Source organism: Ciconia boyciana, chromosome 4 (assembly GCF_034638445.1).
Source record: "Ciconia boyciana chromosome 4, ASM3463844v1, whole genome shotgun sequence".
Lineage (NCBI taxonomy): Eukaryota > Metazoa > Chordata > Aves > Ciconiiformes > Ciconiidae > Ciconia > Ciconia boyciana.
The window spans coordinates 46,170,640-46,193,819 of NC_132937.1; the positions used below are offsets into that span (position 1 = coordinate 46,170,640).

General features: G+C 43.1%; 2 protein-coding genes across 10 annotated transcripts in view; one reads left to right on the forward strand and one right to left on the reverse strand.

The window, feature by feature from the left end:
• Positions 1 to 4,773, reverse strand: part of LOC140650637 (zinc-regulated GTPase metalloprotein activator 1A-like) — a 28,283-nt gene extending 23,510 nt beyond the window's left edge. For 6 of the 9 annotated variants that reach the window (XR_012042105.1, XR_012042103.1, XR_012042104.1 and 3 more), the window contains exons 1-5: positions 4,646 to 4,773; positions 4,333 to 4,489; positions 3,006 to 3,092; positions 2,014 to 2,110; positions 706 to 797 (exon numbers count right to left, since the gene is read on the reverse strand). Coding sequence is in view for 6 of the 9 variants with exons in the window: in XM_072859236.1 (XP_072715337.1) it covers positions 706 to 797; positions 2,014 to 2,110; positions 3,006 to 3,092; positions 4,333 to 4,444 (388 nt within the window). In the remaining 3 variants the exon portion in view is untranslated. Of the gene's footprint in view, positions 1 to 705; positions 798 to 1,546; positions 1,582 to 2,013; positions 2,111 to 3,005; positions 3,093 to 4,332; positions 4,490 to 4,645 lie in introns of those variants that run through there. The other 3 variants (XM_072859238.1, XM_072859239.1, XM_072859240.1) reach the window with 3 other exon arrangements.
• Positions 4,774 to 13,356: 8,583 nt separating this feature from the next.
• The window catches only part of DOCK8 (dedicator of cytokinesis 8), a 94,073-nt gene continuing 84,249 nt past the window's right edge, over positions 13,357 to 23,180 (forward strand). The window contains 1 exon segment of the mRNA XM_072858859.1: positions 13,357 to 13,492. Within this exon segment, the coding sequence (XP_072714960.1) occupies positions 13,440 to 13,492 (53 nt within the window). The 5' untranslated portion in view covers positions 13,357 to 13,439.

Sequence of the window (23,180 nt, forward strand, 5' to 3'; positions counted from 1 at the left end):
TATTTAGCTTTGAGCTGGAAAGTGTCAGTCTCCTAAATGGGAAAAAACGGAATTTCTGATAAGAATTTCCTTCAGTCTCGATCAACAACACATTTTTAATTGAGACGGTTCAGACACAATTGTTTTAGGTAGCTATTCCTAACATGAGCTCAAGTTTAAACACCTTTTTATAATAAATATCACTAAAGAGCACACATGGAATTTGTAAGATCTGTTATTGCTCTGCACCTACCAGAAGAATGTATTAGACTGTTTCGCAGCGTACTGTATGACTTCACAAAATATAAGGCACATCACAACCAATGTAACAATACATCAGATGCTAATAATTTATACTTTAGAAGGAGCAATGTAGAACAGCAAAAGTCTGCTGAAAACTACTAGTTTCAGAGTGTGCTTCTCTTCTCCAAGCCCAGTGTCCTCTCTTGACAGAAATATACTTTAACTGGATTTCTGTTAAGCATTAGAGTCAATTTAGAGCAAGTTCAAAAAAACAAAACAAAACACCCAACCAACCAACCACACCCACAACCCTGCTTCTGCACCTTACCCAATTCAGTTTTAGTCTATATAGCAATCAAAGCATGTGCCTGACAACTCACCACTTTATATTACATTTTGTACAGTGAACTGACTGGTGAGCAAATAAGCACTTTGTAAAAACAGAATAATTATCATGGTTATGAAAACCATAATGTGAACTACCTGGGTCTGCCAAACCAGTTGTTTCTAACAATATATAGTCAAATTTTCCTCTCCTTTGCATCAGGTTCTCAATAGCCTTCACACCATTGTCCCTGTAAGAAGAAGCAATTAAACCTGAGAACAGAGAAAACAAGCTAAAACATGTATAAACATCTACCTTCTGACACAGAACACCATCTCAGTATCATCGAAGCAAAGGCCTGAGTCAGGACTTATAGTCTACAATGAAAATTCAGTCATCAAGCTGCTGCTCTAATATTAGGCAAATCGTAGCTTTCTGCTTCATTTTAGTCTGAAAATAGTATTTTCCTATTCCCAACAGACATAATAAAGGTCATTTAAATAAAGATTTGTTTTCAAACACAGAAAACCCTGTAAAGAACAGTAGGGCTGTGTAAATATTTAACTATTTGATTTGGCAGCTAAGATTACAAAAAGAAAGGGGCTGTGTGGAGGGGGTGGGGGAACTAAACCATGTTCTCTTGCCTTTCCACCTCACCTACAGCAAAATTAAGATGTGTCATTTACTTAAATCTCAGCTGATGAAGTCTGCCTGAAGCAGAAGTGTATGGTACTTTATATAAGAAAGCAATGTATATAAAACATAGCAGCAATGGCAGCATTCCTTACATCCCAGTAGAACACAATGCAATACGGTCTTCTGTTTTCCACTTACTATCCAATTTAAGGCATAGGACCAGTTCTTCCAAATTTTCTGGACAAACAGGCCATCAACCTTATTACAAACTTAGCACAAACAATCCAGCATTCAAAGAAACAGGGTAAAAACATGTCAAAGAGACAAATACACTCCTGCTTTTTAACATGACCATCAGCTTACAATTTGGAATATTGTGTTTCATCAGGTCATCAAAAGGTTCTCCCTCCACCTTGAGGTACAAAATATTCATGGAGAAAATGAAACATACAGAGAAAGAAACACAGATTAAGTATTTAATGTGGAAATTAGGAAACTTGAGTCCTAGTCCCAGCCTCCCTGAACCTTTAGCTCTCTATATAAAAGTACATAATACTAACAGAAGAGGGACAGCTCCCTACCCTACAATACCCCAATGGTGTATAATGTGATATTTAGATTATTTTTCTGAAAGACACTAAGTCCAAATCCAGTGAGGCAGCAAAAGGAAATAAATTTCTATGTCCCAAATTCCAATTCTTGTTTTATCTGATAAAAGAAGTCTCAGTCAATACTACCATCAGTTTTAGGAATCAAATCCTGCATGTCTCCTCCTTTCCTCAATTCCCCCAAAACCCACTGTAAGAACTTGTACAATAGTCCTTCCTTACTTTACTGAACAGCACAGGCAGCCATTTCTGAGCTCCAGCCATTCTTCATAGAGTTCTCCCCCTTGACTGATTGCCAGGGATTTCTCCAAGGCACTTCCTGGAAATATAAGTAGTACTATAATTTTAACCTACAAATTTGCATGACAATGCCTGCAAAAGAGATATGAAAGATTCAAGTTGGTATATATTTTTACTCTTGGATTATACTTTTTTTCTTCTGAGACCATGTTTCTGACATGTTCTTTAGAAATTAGTATTTTCCATTTTATGATAAATTTAAAAGCCAAAGTCAAGTTGGTTCTATAAAGACCAAAACCCAGAGGATAAAAGTACAGCATAACTGCCACAAACTTTGCTAAAAGAAAGGGAAGTCAGCCTCTACCTCCATATCAAATAAAGGCTCTGTCTATACATTTTATTTTAGGCTCCATGACCAGAAAAGTGGCATGCATCTTTGTCGATGAAAACAAACAAACAAATAAAAAACCCACCACCAACACAGTGCAAACTGTAAGCAACGTTGACTATGGTACAGATATGAAATTATAGCCATAACAGTTAAAAATCCTGAGAAGGAAAGCAAAGAGTTCAAAGAACCACAGACACCAAGTACACATCTCCCCATTTACTCAGTCTAGGATAATTTGTGATCTGTAAGTGGCTGAGGGGAAAGGAAAGAAAATATTATCTACCAACACATTATTTTGATTTCCATTTGCTTGAAACTGAGTAGGACAAATGGAGGTATAGCACTTCCAACAGGGTGACATATTCATTTACTTGACTCTGAGGGACTGAATTTATGTACAAACCAGACTAATGCATAGCATTACTTTATGAACATCAGTCAAAAGACTTTTTGCCCTCCTGAAGGCTATGAGGTATGTCAATAGTTTCAGTAATGGATTTTAAACCACTATGTTCTTAATTTCCAGAAATTGTATACATTTGTCATTTTACAGCTAAAAAAATGTTTCTGCAGGTTTACATACCTTCTCCAAATTCATTCAGAATAACCGCTATTCTTTTATTATGCTGTTCTGTCAGTATGTAATTTAGAAGTGTTGTTTTCCCAGCTCCTAGAACACAGATCATATCTCTATTAAAATGTTAAGAAAAAAAAGCTTAAATTTTCAATCAAGAAGCAAATACTGTCGTGCACATACACACTTCGGACAAATCTGATCTCTTCTGAAATATGAGTTGTCATTCTTCTATCCTGCATTCTATTATAACACTCTAAAAATTAATTTGTAGAGATATTTGACCCCATGGAACTAGCAGCACATTAAATCTCAGCTTTAAAAGACCCATAGTTTTCCATTCACTAAGTGTCAGTGCTTGGTAAACTTACAAGTCCCCTACCAACTGGGCAGTCTTTTCCTAGAAAACTCATTTTTATGTTTCTCTTAACAAAAGGCGCTCTCATTCTTCCCCCTCCCAATGCTTTTTCTGACCAGTTCTTTTGTCATCCAGTAGTCACTGATGTGCTACTCTACCATTAGATGAGGCATTGTTAAGCAAGGTGTTCACCACCTCTGTAATACCACATTACTAACAGTTTCATCCCATGCACAAGATCACAACTAGGGGAATCTGGTAAAACAATCTTCCTTCTCTGCCCTTAGGGTTTTTTTGAGAGAGTATGATGCAGGGCAAAGTTCCAACTTTTAGAGCAGTGTTGGTGACCCTAAATTTAACCTGATCTTTACCATATATAACTATATTTGAAGCTCAAAATAACTGTGTTGGTTTAAGAGAGGGAAGCCAAACCTCACATTTGTAAGACTGCAATTCAGTTTGCATTTAACTGAGGCAAATACGCTACGCCACTCTGACATTAAGTGGCAAAAAGCGATTTGTCAAACATGACTAGAACAAATCGGGCCCTGAAAACGGGGTGGTAACAGCAGCAACAGGAGCTTGCACAGCTGTTGAAAATCGTTCTGCAAATCGAACTGGAACCGCATGTACTAGGAGCGGCATGAGGACACCGGGCTGAAAACACCGTGAAGCGATGAATGAGCAGCGCTAGGGACTCCTTTCTGATACGCCACCAGGGTCTCGCTTACCCACCCAACTCGTGGGCACGGAGGCTGCCGTCAGACGCGCCGGGGCACCCCTCCGCCCGCCCGCCGGTGTGCGGGCCGCCCTCCGCAGAGCCCGGTCGCAGCCCCGAGCCCCGTCGCAGCCCCGCCTCTCACTCAGGGGTTTCCCGACGCCAACAAACGGGAGCCCGCAGGCCTGCCGTACGGCTCTTCTCACCGCCGGGAAGAGCGGCACGCCGCTGGCAGGAAAGCGGGGCAGGCCGCTCCTTACCCAAGTAGCCTGTGATGATCGTCACGGGGATCTTCCTGCCGGGGCTGGACCCGGTCTCCTCCGCGCCGCCAGCGTCTATCGGGACCAGGTCGGGGCAGTCTTCGTCCTCCATGACAGCGCGGGCCCCCGCAGCTCGGCGCAGCCTAGCCAGCCCCGGCTAGGTAAGAGGGAGGGACACCGGGCAGGCGATGCGGAGGTGCCAGCCGAGGAGGGCGCAAGGCGCCGCGCTCCCCTCAGCCGCATTCCCGCGCTCCCCCTCCCACCGCCGCCCGCCTCCCCGAGCCCCTGCGGCCGGGCGCGAGCCGCCACTCACCTACGACCGCCTCACGTCACGTAGGCCGCGTCACGGGGCGCCGGGCGGCAGCACCTCAGAAGCACGGCGGACATGCGCCACGTCACCCACGCGCCGGCAGCACCTCCCTTTAGCGCATGTGCCTTGACCCTCACGGCGGCCTCCCGCCGGGCTCTGCCGCGCAGGCGCAGCAGGAGGGAAGGCGGGGCGGGGCGGGGTGGGGCCGGGCCGAGCGTGCGGCCGTGCGTCGCTGAGGTGCTGAGGGTGGCGGGGGGCCGGGCGCGCCGCGCGGGCCGGCTGTTAGCCGGCCGTTAACGGCCGGGGGCTGGGCGGCCTGAGGTGGGTCATAGCGGCGGCGTGCGTCCCGTCAGACACGGCTCCAGGGGGCTAGGTCCTCCCGTCCACTACTCCGCAGCCAGGTCTCAGGAAGAGAAATGCCGGTTCTGACCCATGGGGCGCGCTGAAGACGTTCCTGTCTGGGCAGCAAACCTTGTGCGGGGTGGATGTGCTGTCTTTTATTTATAATCAAATAAAATTAAGCTACAAGTTGAACGGTAGCTTTCTCTGTTTTCCGTTAGATACCGTGAGGAGGCAGGTACGTGTATAAGACATATCTATGATTAACTTTAACAGTGTTGTGAAGTCCCTAGCTTTTTGTGGACCATAGGTTTAGCAAATCGGTAATACATCTTCCGTTTCTTCACGTCAAAAGGTGTAAATGTAATAGTATTGGGGGAGGCATGGAGATTTGCCTGATGCATACTTATATATGCATACTCCTCGAAACCCAGGTGTGGTTCTCTGCTCTCAATATAAGGTCCAGTAACACAGGTTTGAGTATAGACTGATAAAGTATGTTGGGCTTCATCTTGTTTGTATGTGTGTTGGCTTGTATGGCAGTAAATATACTTAGTATTTATCCTTGAACCATCTTACGCTTGTGTAGCTTAAAACATTCCTTTAATACTGATGATATTTGATGATATTCCACTCCAAATAATTGCTTTTACTTTAGTCATTCTGATTATAACAAGCATGTAGAAGTCCGGTCTAAAACAAATGATCAAATAACTTACATAATTCATTAATTCACCTTGTCCTTGGAGACAGAACCATATTTATTCCAACAGAAATACCTACAGCTACATGACTGTCCAGATAATAAGTTCAAAAGCAAATTATTAAAATCTTGGTTTGTGAGAGAAATGCGGTTTTTTGCTTTGGTTGTAGTTAAACTAACTCATGTTGTCCTACATTATAAATCTTCTGCCAGCTCTATGGAATGTCAGCAGCAGCATAAGCGGAAACTTTTGAGTTTAGCAAGGTGAAAGGCTTAGGTATCTTTAGTAAATAAGGGAAGCTGACAAGAATCAGTTGTGGAGTTTCTGTTTCCTTAACTGTGGAAGGCAGTAAATCTCATCCATTCCTTATAGGGTATAATCATACAGTCTGTTGATTTGTAGAGTTTTAGGACTTATACGTGGGAAATGCATCTTTTCGAATTCTTGTTTCGACCACTCAGGTTGAACCCTTGTATGATGCATCTTGTTTTAAAGGAAAAACCTGCTCAGTATTTCAAACCTGTATCTGTTAGAACCCTGACCGATGGTGTATGTTTTTGCTGTCCTGAGACTGCTCAACTTTACATAGTTCTGTTATTAAGGGATTGATTAAGAAAACTTTTAAGATTTTCGCTGCAAGAGAACGGTGGGATAAAGGAAGAAAAAATGAGAAAGGTGTTGGGAACTAGCAGCTTAGCATCACAGAGCATATAAAAGGCTGTAAGTTGTCTTTCAAAAATGAGACTATTTATAATACTGAAATTTCATTTACATGTCAGTGAGACATCTGGTATTGGGGAAGAAAAAGGTGTCCTGGTTCTTAAAGCTGTTCTGCTTTTCATCAGTTCACATGACACTGCTCATTATTTTTCTTTTGAACAAAAGTACCTAAAACAAATACTGTGGTTTCTGAGTTTCCTTTAGGTTTCTTTAATGTTTATATTCAAACATTATAATTTTGCTGTAAGTATTAACTGTCTTTGCCTTTCTGCTGAATTGTGTAATAAAGCCTACTTTGTAAAGATAGATGCAAAACCTGCATATTTTATTGTGGTGGCAGCTAAAATGAGCATAGCAAACCTAAATCTGGGTGGCACAGTTGGAGTGTTTTATTCTAAGATATTTGTAGACCAGACATACAACATCAGAAAGCAGTAAAGTGTTGATGGGTACCAGAAAGTCTTATTTAATTATTACTTTAGGTGGCTGCGATTGAAATAAGCTAGTCCCTTCCCAAATACTGAAGATCTCAGTGTAAGCAAAGCTGTTTGCTTCAGACTGATTTGGATGATGGATGAAAGTGTTTAAGGCTGTTGTTCTGTGAGGAGAATTGGGGAAGAAGACTGTAAGAGCCATGAAAAGAAGGAAGAGGATGCACTGAAGAGCATTGCAACTTACTGATTCCTGATACAGTAGCAAGGGGAGCATGATCTGATTGAAACAACAGGAAAAGAAAATCATTGGCATTTCAATATTATGTAGAATATAACAGCTTTAAAGCATCATGCCTGCTGGAGAAGGAGGTTCCTTTAAGGTACTACTAGCCTGTACAGTATAATGTAGTTCAGTGTCACAGAGAAAGGAGTTGCTGCAAATTCATACAGTGATGCCAGATTTTTTGAATTATAGTTAACCTGCAAAACAATGCAGAAACAGAAATTAAGTTCAGTTTTGTGATCAGCTTAGTAGCTGCTGAGCAGGCCCGTGTATATCTCAAAATATAAGCTGGTAAGCAGAGGCATAACTTTAGTATGATTTGCATACTCCCCTGGGTACATTTACTTCTTTCTTGCCTGTAATCTGTGTTTAACTATTTCTATGTCAAACTATCTCTATTTTCTTATCTGTACTTGGATTGACAGCTTCTCCTGACAACAGGACTTTTATTTTTCATTGAAGAATGCGGATTATTCACATGTCGTGTAAGAGAAGGAAGATCTTTTAAAAACACCAACATTACATCAGTCCATGCACCTGCTTTTTAACACTGCTGCTTTTTATGACTTACGTGCTCAATATGCTGTTGTGCTGTGAAACTTAGTGAAACTGAAAACATTAGAATAAAGGTATGGCTTACAGTCAGGATTTAAATATCAGCATACATCATCTAGCAAGTTGCCTAACTGTACGTAAGAAGATGGTGACAGTAAGAGAAAAATTTATCTTTGTTGTGTCTGCTTAAGTTCTGTTTACGGTGAAGGTGACAAGAGAAACGTTTCTCTTTGAGAAAATCTTTGTTGAGGACCTGGGCAGTAACGCTTTTATTTCTCCAGAAGAATTTGCACAGACAAATGGAAAAAGAAGATATGCATTCACATAGCCTTTTTTTTTTTTAGTCAAGTGTTTTATGAAAAAACAGAAGGCTGCAAAGTGATCTAAGTTCCCTTTCTCCTGTTTCACCAACACAGAAATGAAACTTAAACCTAGGAGTGATTTTTTTTTTTTTTAAGGAAGGTTCAGTATTTCATTGACAATCTATTCCTACATCAGCAGGAGTAATGGAAAATTACACTTCTTTTTCTGAGACTTAGCCTACTAAATTTTATATAACATTTTTTTGTTTAAAACAATCTTGAATAAATCACTTAGACTTTATTGGATACAGTCGAGATCCATCCCAGCGAGAGCACTGAACTTGACAGCATGTCAGCTTCCTTTAAGGGGAGAGTGTCTAGTTGCACTGGCTACATTATACTTTTCCAGCCAGTGATGTTGTAGGAAGGTGGAATATGAGCAAACATTAACAGGCATTGTGTGTTGCTGGCAGGTACTGAGATCATCACAGTTTTCCTGTTGGTGTGAACCTCCAGATATTCTTATGAGGTCATCAGATAACAGTTATTCATTACTGAAGTTATATACTGCTGGTGTATTTTGCCAAGGATGCAAAGTTACCATTATAAAAGACATTGAGAAAACTCCCATGGACTTAACTCAGTTGCTGGTTGAGCATCAAAGGTACATCCTCTACAAATAAGCATGTGACACTTAAAGCTTCTGCAGGGCTTTGTCATCCATGACTATTCCGGGCCACAAAGTTGTGTTTAATGATGGGCATGATGTTCTAATACTCTACCATGCATTCTTTGCAGGGGTACCACTGCTGGTGAAGAAGTGACTGATCTTTTAAGAAAAAAGGTATTTGGAAATGTGTGTCTTAACAGAAGAAAAATCCCCTGGTAGGTGGCATATGGACATGCCGATTACTGTCTCTTCCAGCGTTTCCCCAACCCCAGCTTGCCAACTACTTCAAAACAATGCGCAGCAGTAGCTGTTCTGCCCAGAAGCCCGTGCCCAAGCTGTGCTGTCGTTACCACTACTCAGCTGCTCTTTGTGGCTGGGCCTGCAGCTCCTCAGACTGCCCAGGCACAGCAACCAACCGGCTGTGGACCCACCACCTCCAGGTCAGGTTGCAGGAGGAAGACCAAAGCATGGTGAGAACATTTGAAGCCCAGGTGGGTTGAGAGGGAAACACAGCTTTACGGCTGATGCTAGGGCTGAAGTGATGTAGCAATGATGAGGACCACCATTTGGGATGCATGTGTGTGCAACGAGAGGATGGGGATGAGGAAATGGGGAATGTAAGCATGCTTTCTACTGTGTCATATACAAGACCCACCAGCAGCTGCTTCCATCCAAGCAAGCTAGGTTTGGAAAATCATGGTCTGTTCTGAGTTGCACTGATTTCTTGACTTTTGATTTTGTGCTGCCTTCACTGGCACCTGGATTGATATCATTTTTATAATCTCCTGGCTGGAAAGATCTTGTTCTACTTCTTGTTCTAAAGGCGTGATTAGACTCCATGACCTTGTATGTGGTAGGTTGGTTTGTGGCAGGAATTCAAACAATAGTGTTTAACAATAAGCTGGAGCAGTACTGCTGACAATACTTAATTGGATAAGATAGTTTTAAAAAATAGTTTACCAACATCTCATCTGGTAGTACTCCAATGAGTTAAAACCATGTAAACTTTCTTGATAAAATTCCTTTTTTTCCCCCCCAAAAAGGCAATGGAATTGCTGACATAATAGAAGAAAAGGAATATTTGATGAGTTTTGCTGCTCATATGCTGAAGTAGGCTGCTGATAATTCAGTTCACCCAAAAAGATGAAAACTTACAATGATCTAAGTGTTTGGTCTGCATCTGCTGAATATACTAGCAGTTTTAGTAGGAAGGCAGGAAGCCTTACTTTTGTGTGTCTCCTCAGGCATTTTTTTCCTGCATGTGACAAAATATTTTTGAGTAATCCTTCTGTCCATGCATACCAAGAATGTATGAAACTGCAAAATAAATAGTTGTATCATTCATAAATGGGTATATTTGTGCAGGCTGAGATGTTATCTGCATTGCTGCTAGCTCGATTTGTGTGGCCAGATTTGGCAATCAAGGAAGGTCCTACTTCCTTCAAGATGAAGCCTGGACTCTTTTTTGTAGTTTCAATAAAAAATGAGGTAGTGGTTTCTTCTCGAGTAGTTAGCAGTTCTGGAGATACAGCTAGAAGAAGAAACAGCTTCCTCTCTTAAACAAACAAACAAAAAACAACACCCCAAAACCAATTAACCGCAGAGTGCAGTAAAGGAAGAACGTCCAATTCCTTTCGTGGGACCTGCCCTGAACAGAAAGATGGGTGTGAAACCTATCTAATACCAAAACTGTCATCTTACTGTCTCTACAACCAGACAACGTACAGAATGGTTGATGGAGTGACCTGCTTTTTTTTTCATTGCTGACTTTTCTCCTCCTTAGCTTGTAAGTTGCTAGAAACAGAGGCATAGCACTTCATGGAAGCTTTTGAAATTAAACAACGAAAAGGATGGTTGTGGTTTTCAAAAGCAGTAGTTTGAGAAACAGAAAAGACCTGACTTTCTACTGTCAATGAGCAGCTCTTCTAGTGTCAGGTTATCTATAATGCATGGTTAAGCTATGAGAAAGCAATATCACATGATAGCAAGGACCTACTGTACTAGTGGAGAACTGCGGAACATTTTTTCCTCAGATTTCCCTTCTTTTATACAGGAGACAGAATGAGGTGGAACTGAGAGAGCCCACCTCAACATGTGCAGAGAGTAGATAAGAAGTGTTTCTTGCCTGTCCTGCAGTGATCTAGACAGCATAGAAAATTGACAAACTGATGTTTATTTCATGGCTATTTCATGATGTCTTAAGGAGAGCATGGTTTATATTAATCTCTAAACTAAAATTCTGAAAAGCAAATAGGAGAGAAGCAGTTCCTCTCTCCACCAATTTCCTGTAAGAGACTAAGTATACTAGAAAGGCCAAGATGTTAAAATAAATATTTCAGCTGCATTTTGGATGCATAGCTTTCAACGATGCTGAGGCCCTCGACTCCAAGTAGGTAAGAAATGCATACCATTGATCCAGGAAAAAATCAAACATTGGGTGTCTCAGATTAAGCTCTCAAAAATGGATGTGTCCATTTAAATTACATGGTCTACTAAAATGAAAAAGAGGTTACATTTTTCTTGTTTCTTTCCACTGTTGACACAATGTGATTGCAGCAGCCTGTCAGGAGGCAGGTGGCACGCTTTGAGTTTCTTGTGGAGCAGTAACACATCTATTAAAACTGCAGACAGGTTGTGCACTGAAGAGAGTTGTGAAGGCAGTGACCATTTCTCAACAGACACGTGCAAGTGCAGACAAGAAGAATGGTGGCGTGAAGCCACCTTTGATCGGCCAGTATCTTGCATTGGCCAGTATCTGTGACACTCAAGAGTTTTCTTGTCACTGACACACATGCCAGATCATAGCTATGTATCAGTGATTTGTAACTAAGTGATATTTAAGTTCAAATTACACATAGGTAAGCAGCCTTAGCTTTATCCCGGCAACATAAAGAAAGGATGGGTGTGGTGGGTAAGTCACATGCAATAAAGTGTCTAATTTATTCTTCCCAAAGCAAATGTTTGTTAGTCAATACCATTCTATTAATAGTAGATTTTAATATTTTCTTTCTGAGGTTTTCAGACTCGTACCTGAGATCTTATTCTGCTGTAGATCCTTGTGGGTTTTTTCCCCCAAAAGTTATCTGTATTTGTTTCCATTTTCAACTCTTCTTTTTTACTTCCATTTTTTGTTAAATCTTTCACTTCTTCAGCCTTTCTGCACTTCCCTAACAGCACACAGCCAGTGCTCTTCAAAGGCCATAGGGGTTAACACTCATATATGAGACCACCCATACTTAACAGTGCTCTAGAGAATGGTGAATCCTGCAGAGTAAGGGATAATTGCTAGCAGCACAACTTTAGGCCTTCCGTGTTTGACAATCTTCCATTCCCTGCCTCAAATCACACTGTTTTCCTCCAGATACCCTCCAGATACCTCCCAGCTCACTGGGAATGGAGAGATAAGCTATGACTGCCTTTCGACAGGTGAATCCTAATGTTGTGGCCACCGAGGCATGGATTTAATAAAAACAGGACAACCTAAAACTGAATTGCCTCTGCTACCCCAGCATTTATCTGTAGAAACCATGTTCAGCTTCTGTTTCCCCTTTCAAATGAAGGTGGAGTTCTGCTTATCTGCAGAAGCAGTGAAATCTGCACCAAGGCTGAGAGAAAACTACCAGTCAGGAAGCATCCCTTTGTAACACAACCACAAGATACTCCCTAAAAATGGCCTTTTAAAAAAGTTGAGCTGTAAGTGCAGGTGAAGAGAACAGCAGTGGTGCCCACTTTGTGCCAAGATGAGCTGGTATCTGGTGTTGGTATGTGTGAGTTTTCCTTACACACTCCAGTAGTTTAGGGGTAGGAGAAACATGTATCCTGGGTGCACGAGTGTGATGGCAAAATATCATCCCAGGTAAAGAGCTGGCATCTATTTACTTCTTGCACCTTACTGTCTCCACCTGCCCGAACAGCTCCATCCCTCTGCCAGCGGGGACGAAGGAAGGACCCCGGCTATTTCCTCTGCCTGAAGGGCGGTGGGCGCCGCTCTGCCCTGCCCTGCCCTGCCCTGCGCAGCCCTGCCGGGGCCTGCCCTGCCCGGCCCTGCCCGGCCCTGCCCGGCCCTGCCCGGCGGCCGCGCTTGCTACACCGGGGAAGGACGGGCTGGATCGGCGGGGCCGGCCTGGCGCCCAGCGGCGCCCAGCGGTGCCCAGCGGCGCCCAGCGGTGCCCGCTGCCTCCTCGCCCGCCCCTGCCGAGCAGCGCTCGTCCCCCGGGCGGGGGTGTCTGACACTCGCACCGCGGTTTCCAAAAGAAAAGGGGTCGGGCGGGTGCACAAGGATGCTCGCAGCTGTGCGCCTTCACGGGTACGAGGCGCCTTCCCTCCTTACTCGCTTGCCTAAGTGCCTGCCTTCCCCGCTGCCTCCCTCCGGATTCCTCCAAAATATCCACGGGCGGTTCGGGTATCGCCTGTGTTAAACAGGGAGGCGAAATGCCTGCCCCCTCCCAGTGCCCGGGTGCTCTATCGCCGCGGCGGGGAGCCCGTGGGAGCCACCGGGGAGAGGCGCAGCGCGCCCGGTGTGCCGGGGCTGGGCGCTGCCGGCCGGAGGGGCAGACGCCGGCGGGGGTGAGAAGCCAGCTGTGCAGAGGGGCAGATCCCTCCCACTCCGGGCGATTTGGGTGAGGAAGGTGAAATGCGGAAGTTGCCACCCAGAACTGTCAGAAGACCGTCGGGTTTTTAGCCCGGAGCATGCAATTAAGAAAAATAAATAAATTAAATAAAGCCGCCCTTCGTGCGTACAGCCGGCGTCGGTCCTCGCCGGCAACCGACACCCGCGGCTGCTCTCCCGCATGGCGACTTTACCCGCCGCAGACAGGAGGGCGTTCGCCCTGAAAATCAACAGGTAAGGGGCTTTTCTCGGACCTCGCAACTGCTCCTCGCCTGACACCCGGCCAAGGCGGGCGGGCGGGCTGCGGGAGCGGGGCGGGACGGCTCCTCCCCGGGAGACCCCCGGGCGTGGGGCCATCTGCCAGCTCCAGATAGCCGGGCTGCCCCTGCCGCCGCCCGCTGCCGGCCAGCCCTCGGGCGGGCACCCCTCTGGCCGCCGCCTGCCCGCTCCTGCGGCCGGCAAGCGGCGACCCCCGGCGCGCCCCGCCGGTCCCCTCCTGGCCCCGCCGAGGCGCAGCTCCCGGGTGCGCTTCGGCAACTAAGTTTGCTCTGGCGAAGCGTACACAGACGAAGCCGGCTATGGGTTCGTGTCCTCTGGCAGGGAGGAACCGTCCAGTCTCACCGCAGGAGTTTGCTCCCCGTCTGCTCTGTCCGAGCAAGCCCCGAGCCTGCGGTAGGGGCTGCTCGCTGACGGCGGGGCGGAGGGTCAGGGTTCCTCCTCCGCACGAAGCGGCAAAATGATCTGGTGCCTGCATTAGCGCTCCTGGGAAACGAGGGGTTTATGTAGGGCATCAGTACTGCAGTGACACACATCCCTGGGATTTCTTTTTCTTTTCGCCCTTTCATCTATGAAAAGAAAAAATCCTCCTGACGATTGAAAATAAATCTACCTCCCCCCTTCCTTCCCTCCTTAAACCAAACAAATTAGAGTTCCGCTGCTGGAACACCATACTATTGCGACTGAGCTTGCTGTCTGCTAGACTTCGGTGTCTTTTCCCAGGGAAGTGCTGACTCTCAGCTGGTCTGTGCTCTGTGGTGGCAGTAAGAAACCAAGACAATTATTTTCATACTGTTAGGCTGAAGGAAAACACAGGCCTCCTTTTCAAGAGTCTTGTCATCTGAGACAAAAACTGTGTTTCCAGGGTGTTGATGTAAGTACAAGGTAACTGAGTTTGCTGACACATAAAAGAACAAATAGCATAATGGTAATATAAACTGAGGACAAGTCTCTGTGCCAGGGAGAAAAGTATGCAGAGAAACTCCACCTCCTCAGCAATTTATTGGAAGACATGGGGTTTGCAGTCGCAGAGGATAAAATTAGCTCCGCTGTGATGTGCCTTTCCCATGGCAGAATACTCATCAGTGTACCTTTCTGTATCCCTTGGGAATTCATTTTAAATTTATGGTGGAATATTCACAAGAGTGAGACATCGTATTGAGAAGCCATCAGGTGAGCAGTTCACTACGGATCCTGCCACGATTTCTGATCATTTGGAGATTTGCTTGAATAAAGAAAATAACTGGCTGATATTTAGAGGGTTTGGGTTATTTTCTTTCTTCCTATTTTTAGGGTCAGCCTTCTGGCAGCTTTTCCCAGCTGTGGTGATGGTCACTGTTCATCTGTATGACTAAAGCCTTACAAAGTACTGGAATCGCAGCAACTAATCTGGCTTCATTTCACAAAGGCTTACAAAAGTTTTGCTAGTAAGAACTGTTGTGAAATTAAACCATTGTTATAATTTTTTTTATTTCTTTTTCTTTTGATCCAATAGTAAATACTCAGTATTTTTTGTAGCAAATTAAATGTTCAAACCTGCTATTCATCATGTTCTGAATATGATTCCAATTTAACAATCTGCATATTTATTTTGCAAGTAGGAATATTCTCTTTTACACAGTATGGTAGAAATTACATGTATTTGCTAGCACAACATCATGTTTCCCTTTCTTCAAAAGGAGTACGTCATTTTTACATGACTCAAGTGCAGTTGTTCTACTGACAGTAGAGTGATACATCTTCACAAGAAGTGTTTTTAATGTGGTGGTTTGGGTTTTTTTAAAGGAATTTTCAAAACAAGAGGAATAATAGGTCAGTGTGTTAGCTTTCTTGCCTGTACACAAAAGGGTAATTTACAGCTATAAAATTTTGTTCCTCTTTCTTCAGGGTTCCTGAGTTCACTTCTTCAAAATGCAACTCTTAGTGACAGCTGGACATTACTGGGAAGGCATCATTTACAGGGGTTATTACATTGCCTGTATAATTACTCTCCATTCACTCAAATTCGCATGCAAGTTCTTATCTTTCTCACTCTTTCTCTTGCCAGTGACTCAACTAAGCTATATACTGTTTTAACGAGGACCAGCAGAATTTTAAGCTCAGTACTGGTTCCCCAGTACAACATCATCAGCCGCCTGCCTGCTAGTTATGCAAGGTGTACCCCAGTGTGTTCGGCGAAGCAAGATAGATATCTGACCACCTTAGGAACTATGCTAAACACTGTTCTGTAAAAAATTAGCAATTATGTGATCCAAAATGTTGTGTTAGTGCTCTCGTCATGATTTAAAGTTAGTGTGAGTTATCGATCATGAGCACTGGAGCTGCAGATGCTTCAGGAACAGCTGTTACATGACAAGCATCACATTTATTTAAAACAAGGTCAAACTTTAAAATCAGGCTTTCAAATGCCTTCAAACTTGTAAGTTGCATATGCAACCTCCCATATAACCATGTCTTCCTATCACTTTATTCTTCCTTCCACCCATCTGGTGTCTGTTGCCCCAACCTGTTGCTTCCTGCCTTTTTTAATCCTGCAAAGACTTGCGCATATGTTTTTAATGCATGTATGTGAGTAGTTCCTTCTGTTTTAATGGGATAACTTTTATGTATAATGATGTTCATCTCATATGCAGAAGTGAAGGAGCAAGTCTTTAGTGTCCCTCATGTTAGGCAGCATTCCTACTACTTCCCTGTGTATTACTCAGAGCTAAGTTGCTGAAAACTGAGCAGGACCTCAGAAAACATCCTCTTCAAATAACATTTTTTTTATTATGTGAGAAATTAAATTCCTGTCCAACTTTATACATTCTTTGAAATGAAGCCTAAAGTATCACTTAAAAGTAAGTTCTAACCATCTTTCCAACTGGCCTCCTGCATTGGGCAAAGGAAGGGAAAGGAAACCCCCATTGCCGTGCAACACTAGGAGACCTTTATGGTGCTCTGTGAGAGTGTTAGGTGTCTGTGGTGGATGGAAGCCAGCACGGGACATGAAAAAGCAGATCACCCTTGTTGAGTTGAGTCCTAGATAGTAATTAGAAGGTATCTGGGTTGCGTGTTGTAAATGTGTCTACTTTCCAATCACAGTATTTATACCCAGAAACCAAGAAAGTTGAAAAAGAATTTTGTAAACTGCTGAGAAAAAACAACTCATCATTGCTAAAAGACAGAGCTCTAACACGTACCCTCTGAGCAGTGTATGTTTGAGAGACCATAAAAGCTGACCAGTTTGCCTCAGCAGTGTGTTGGGATAAACACAACATTCACGGAAGAGATTTTCTATTTTTATTACTTTTATTTAGCTAGTGTAGTTTACTATTTTATCTTCCACATAGATCTTGCAGTAGTAGTTACTTGTTTTGACTTCAAGTGAAGAAAATTGTGCTTTAGGGCCACCTACCTGGGGCCCTGGCCACCAGTGCTATACATTCAAAACATTTCAACACATAAATTACAAAACAGAAAACTATCAAGAGCAGCAATACAGCTCCCTAACATATCACTTAACTTTCAGTAATGCGACTCATGCAATTAAAAACCCTCCCAATAGACATATTCCGCAACTGTCTCTACAGACAACCAACGTCCACATTTTACAAGTGTTATAAACCAAATTTGTAGAAGTTACTTCTATCATTTTCTTTCCCTGCCCCTGAAATTGTCCAGTTGCCAAACAAAATTGTATTTTCCTGTTCTAGTTTTAGGAAATGTACTTAAGGATGAGTTTACATGCATAGATTTATATTTAAAAAACCAAACAACCCACACTACCAATATTAAAGCAAACATTTAGCTAAAGATTTCAAATTTTAAAAAGCCTACAATAAAAGTCAAACCGCTACCTAATTCTCAGAATTGTACCATGAATTCTGCTTTACATTAATGATGACAATACATTTGAATTATTTCTGCCTGAAATGAAAAGGTCAGCTTAAATCTGATATTGTACAAAGTCTCGGTTCTGAAGGTTCACAAGGAATTACCCTAAATGGCAAAGGCTATTGCAGAGAGGTCAGGTACAGTGCAAACTGGTTTCAGTGGCAGAACAGGCCATTTCCTATGTACTCTAATAGCAGACTTCTGTTCAGTGCGATCCCTTTATGGGGCTGAGGCCAGCATCTTTTGATTGAATTTCAATAAAATCCTTGTTATATGGATATAATAAAATGTTAGTTACTTAAAAGCGTTGTCCAGACTCCATTGTATAGGCCAATTTCTTTTAACTAATTTTTCTTTTTAAACTTTAAATAGACTAAATAAGCTGCAGGGAGAACCTCAGTCCTTTGTATGTACTGTAGATTTATGTAGTAAGCATAAAGATCTAGTGCATTTTTAAAAATATATGGTAAATTCTCTTAGTAAGTTTCTTACATAAAATAATACATTATAAAAACCTTAATAAAATTAGCAGTGTGCTAATAGCAAAGGCATTTTCCATGTGTTTGCTGCATACCTAAAATGCACATTCATACTTTATCAACTTTAAAAGCTGCTTGTAGGTATATCTTTCTTATTAAGTATGATCATTGAGTCATAGCTTTATAATATGTAATGTCAGGGCAGTGGTAGTATTAAAAATCCTGTGATCATTTTTACTGAGTCAACCTGATTCAAGAAGGAGAGTCACAAAGAAGAGCACACTTGATGAAGGGGTTGAATCCTGCTTTACTCTAATGAGTTGCACCCTGGGAATCTATCTAAATCAGGATAACTCAAGTTAATAAGCCTTTGCAGGTTTATATTCAAGACAGTTTTTTCAAACTATCAAATAATAACCCATTTGATTTCATTTAAAATCCATACCATAAATATACAGTGGACTATGGCTTTTAAGAGAGGTTAAAAAATTCCAATTCGTAATTGCTATGGGAAAAGACTACTTCTTACATACTACATGTGTGAAATAGTAGTGGTTTTGGTTTTGGTACAGAGAATATTAAATACTAATAACAGATTAAAGATAAAAAAGTAGGATGTACATGTTTTATATGTTATATATAACAATCTCTTACTAACAGTTTATAGTAAATGGCCAGTTTTCTTAGACTTCCATAAAAATAAATGAGAAGCTGATTTTTTAAAACCTTCGGAGCAAATTACTTGGAGTTGCATGTGCAGGGAGTATAAAGATCAGGTTTGCATCTTAGAATCATAGAAAGGTTTGGTTTGGAAGGGACCTTCAAAGATCATGTAGTCCAACCCCCCTGCCATGGGCAGGGACACCTTCCACTAGATGAGGTTGCTCAGAGCCCCGTCCAACCGGACCTTGAACATTTCCAGGGATGGGGCCTCCACAACTTCTCTGGGCAATGTGGTCCAGTGTTTCACCACTCTCATCATAAAAAATGTCTTCCTTATATCTAGTCTGAATCTACCCTCCTTTAGTTTAAAACTATTACCCCTTGTCCTACTGCTACAGACCCTACTAAAAAGTCTCTCCACCTTTCTTATAACCCCCCTTTAAGTGTTGAAAGGCCACAATAAGGTCTCCCTGGAGCCTTCTCTTCTCCAGGCTAAACAACCCCAACTCTCTCAGCCTGTCCTCATAGGAGAAGTATTCCAGCCTTCTGATCATTTTCGTGGCCTTCCTCAGACCTGCTCTAACAGGTCCATGTCTTTCTTGTACTGGGGACTCCAGAGCTGGATGCAGTACTCCAGGGGGGTCTCACCAGAGCAGAGTAGAGGGGCAGAATCGCCTCCCTCGACCTGCTGGCCACGCTTCTTTTGATGCAGCCTAGGATACAGTTGGCCTTCTGGGCTGCAAGGGCACATTGGGCTGCAAGGGCTCATGTCCAATTTTTCATCCACCAATATGCCCAAGTCCTTCCCTGGAAGGCTGCTTTCCAATCCATTCAACCCCCAGTCTGTACAGATCTTTGGGGTTGCCCCGACCCAGGTGCAGGACCTTGCACTTGGCCTTTTGAACTTCATGAGGTTCACATGGGCCCACCCCTCAAGCCTGTCAGGGTCCCTCTGGATGGCATCCCTTCCCTCAAGTGAGTCAACTACACCATTCAGCTTAGTGTTGTCTGCAAACTAGCTGAGAGTGCACTCAGTCCCACTATCTAAGTCATTAATGAAGATATTAAATAGTATTGGTCCCCGTACTTACCCTTGAGGAACAGCACTCGTTACTGGTGTCCAGTTGGACATTGAGCCATTCACTGTAACTCTTTAGATGCGGCCATCCAGCTAGTTCCTTACGGAACTAACAGTCCATCCATCAAATCCATGTCTCTCAAATTTAGAGGTAAGAAAGTTGGGGGGGACCATGCAGAAATCCGGGTAGATGACATCAGTTGCTCTTCCCTTTTCCACTGATGCAGTCACTCCGTTGTAGAAGGCCACTAGATAAGTCAGGCACGATTTGCCCTAGGTGAAGACATCTTGGCTTTATCACCTGCCTGTATTCCATATACTTCAACATAACTTCCAGGATAATCTATTCCATGATCCTACTGGGCACTGAGGTAAGGCTGACCAGTCTTGTTCCTGCATACTGGTTTTGTTTGAGACCCTTTTAGTTTGACTATAGGAAATACTGGGGTGGTTGTCTTTCAGGAATATCATTACACTTTTTTCACCTTTCATTAACTTTTATATTAAATTTTTTCCAGTTTTTCAGCTGAGCTCAACATGTGTTTTTTCCCAATTGCCAGAGCATGTATTTCCCATTTCCAGTTTACAGGGACAGATTGTAAACTGAACAAAGTACCTGCTTGTTTTTTTCACAGAATCACAGAATGGTTGAGGTTGCAAGGGACCTCTGGAGGTCACTTTGTCCAACCCCTCTGCTCAAGCAGGGCCACCTAGATCTGGTTGCCCAGGACCATGTCCAGATGGCTTTTGAAGACTTCCAAGGAGGCAGACTCCACAACCTATCTGGGCACCCTGTGCCAGGGTTCAGTCACCCTCATAGTAAAGAAGTGTTTCAGATGGAACCTCCTGTGTTTCAGATTGTGCCCATTGCTTCTGGTCCTGTCACTTGGCACCACTGAAAAGAGCCTGGCTCTGTCTTCTTTACGCTCTCCCTTCAGATATTTGTATACATTGATAAGGTCCCCTGTGAGCCTTCCCTTCTCCACGCTGAAGAGTCCCAGCTCTCTCAGCCTTTCCTCATAGGAGAGATGCTCCAGTCCCTTCATCATCTTCATCACCCTTGCTGGTCTGTATCCAATATGTCCGTGTCTCTCTTGTACTGGCGAGCCCAGACTTGGACACAGAACCCAGGCATGTCTCACAAGCACTGAGCAGAGGGGAAGGATCATCTCCTCTAACCTTCTGGCAATACCCTGCCTAGTGCCCCCCAGAATAACATTAGCCTTCTCTGCCGCCAGGGCAAATCGCTGGCTCATGTTCAAATTGGTTGAAGTCATGGTCTCCTAGGACCAATGTGGTAATGGTCCTCTAGGACCTCCGGGTCCTTTTCTGCAAAGCTGCTTTCCAGCTGGGTGCCCCCAGCATATATTGGTTCCAGGTGCAGGGCCTTGCACTTCTCCTTGTTGAACTTCATGAGGTTCCTGTCAGCCCATTTCTCCAGCCCACTGAGGTCCCTCTGAAGGGCAGCATGACCCTCTGGTGCACCAGCCACTCCTCCCAGTTCTGTGTCATCAGCAAACTTCCTGAGGGTACACTCTGCCCCATCATCCAGATCATTAATGAAGATGTTAAACAAGATTGGACCCGGTGTTGACCCCTGGGGTATACTGCTAGTTACTGGCCTCCAACTAGACTTCATGCTACTGATCACCACCCTCTGGGCCTGACTGTTCAGCCAGTTTTCAGTCCAACTCATTGTCTGCTCATCCAGCTCTTACTTCACCAGCTTTAGACATAAGTTTCCTTTAGACATATGAGGAACCCAATCTCCTAAGTGTTACTTCTTCCTGGAAAAAAGTCAGTCCTGTCTTCCTGACTTACTGCAAGCTGATTCCTCCTAGATTTTTATGGCATCATTGTCTTTGTGTCTTCTGGATTTGTATTCAGCATAAGGAATAGATTGTACATGGCTCTAAAGCAGATGCAGAGGAGGGAGAGAAGGCAGGGAGCTCTGCTCCTTCTCTTACTCATAACGGCCAGTCCCCACTGCAGCCTCTGCACATAGATGCTTTACTTCCCATCCCACCACTGTTTGTATTGAAGGCAATCTGAGTGAACAGAAAAGATAAGGAGGAGTTGAGACCATGGTTTCATCCCTGCTATGTCAGTTATGACCGCTCACTGTATGTGAACAACTGAACAGCCATTAAATGCCTCAGATGGCTGTTTCCTTAGATATATTAATCTATCTCTCTTCTTCTGGGACATTTTCACAGGTAATCCTCCACTCCAAGGGAGAGATGTGACCTGCAGGAATAATGACCTTCTAAATCTACCACAAAGTCAAGAATATTAAAGCAGGCTAGGGATGGATCCTATCTATTGTAAATATCTGTAAAGATAATTGAGGGAACTTCCTAATGCCTGTGAGGTCATCTTTTCATCAGCCCTAACAATAATTCATTTGCCTTTGCTAGGGTGTTTCCAGTGAGCAGTCAAATAATACTAAATCTATGTCAGTGCAGCGGTTATAAACATGTTTTACAACCACACTTGAGCAAATGACAAATTTAAGCAGTATACAGTGTGGCTGGTCACTATGTATAATTCAAGCCAATATCAGCTGATTTGCATCTCACACTCTGGCATTGATAATTGTTGCATTTAAGCCCAACTATACCAAACCCTGTCTGCAGCCACACAGCCTGTTGAATTATACCTGGGAGTAAGCTGTGCTGTAGACCATAGGAGCTAGAAGGTAGCTGGAGGCCATAAGAGAGACAACTGCATAAAAGGAGGAACACTGCTATAATATTTGTTATGGACTAGGCTTAGACTGCAAGCTGTCGTGTTTTATACAAGCACAAAATTGATAAAAATAAAAGCAAACAATGCGCAAAGCCATGTTTGTCTGTGCAAAACTGTGTGTGTCCTTAAGATGTTTCTAATTCTGATAGGGAATTGTGTGAACCTCTAGCAGAGGTGGATTATAAATCAGTTACAGGAGTAAGTTGAGGAAGAAAGCAATATTATATATCAAGATTATGCCATAGGGTATTAATTCATAGTGCTAATATAGATTCCTGTAAGTATATGCTCATTTTTCAAAGATAAGATTATTCAGGACACTCTTACTAGATTTGACATCCTGTTGTCCATCACAAAGACTAAATGCACAGACCTTCCCTCTGGTACACTGCGAAAGATTACATTTCCTGCTTAAAATACATCTAACTTCTAGGAAGTAGAAAAGAAAGAGTAAGAAAACGCCCTCTTAACTACTTTTCAGAGGATATTAATGCCTTTGGTTATTCACAGTGATTTAGTTTTGGTTTGTATTGTTTACCCTGAACTCTATGTTTACCTTTTCTGGAGTGATCTGCCTGCTATACAATCAAGGTGATAGTAGCCATGTCAGTCGGGGGTTGGTGACAAACACAGGCGCATCCAGCCAAATCTCTATGAAAAATTACAAGTGAAGGAAAGATAGGCTCCATAATACAAGTGTAGTCTTTATCAGCAAGTAGGCAGCTGTATAAACAAAGCCTTTAGAGACCTGTTGGTCATGCAAGCAGAACACTGTTGTTACTGTTGAGACAGATGTTATTGA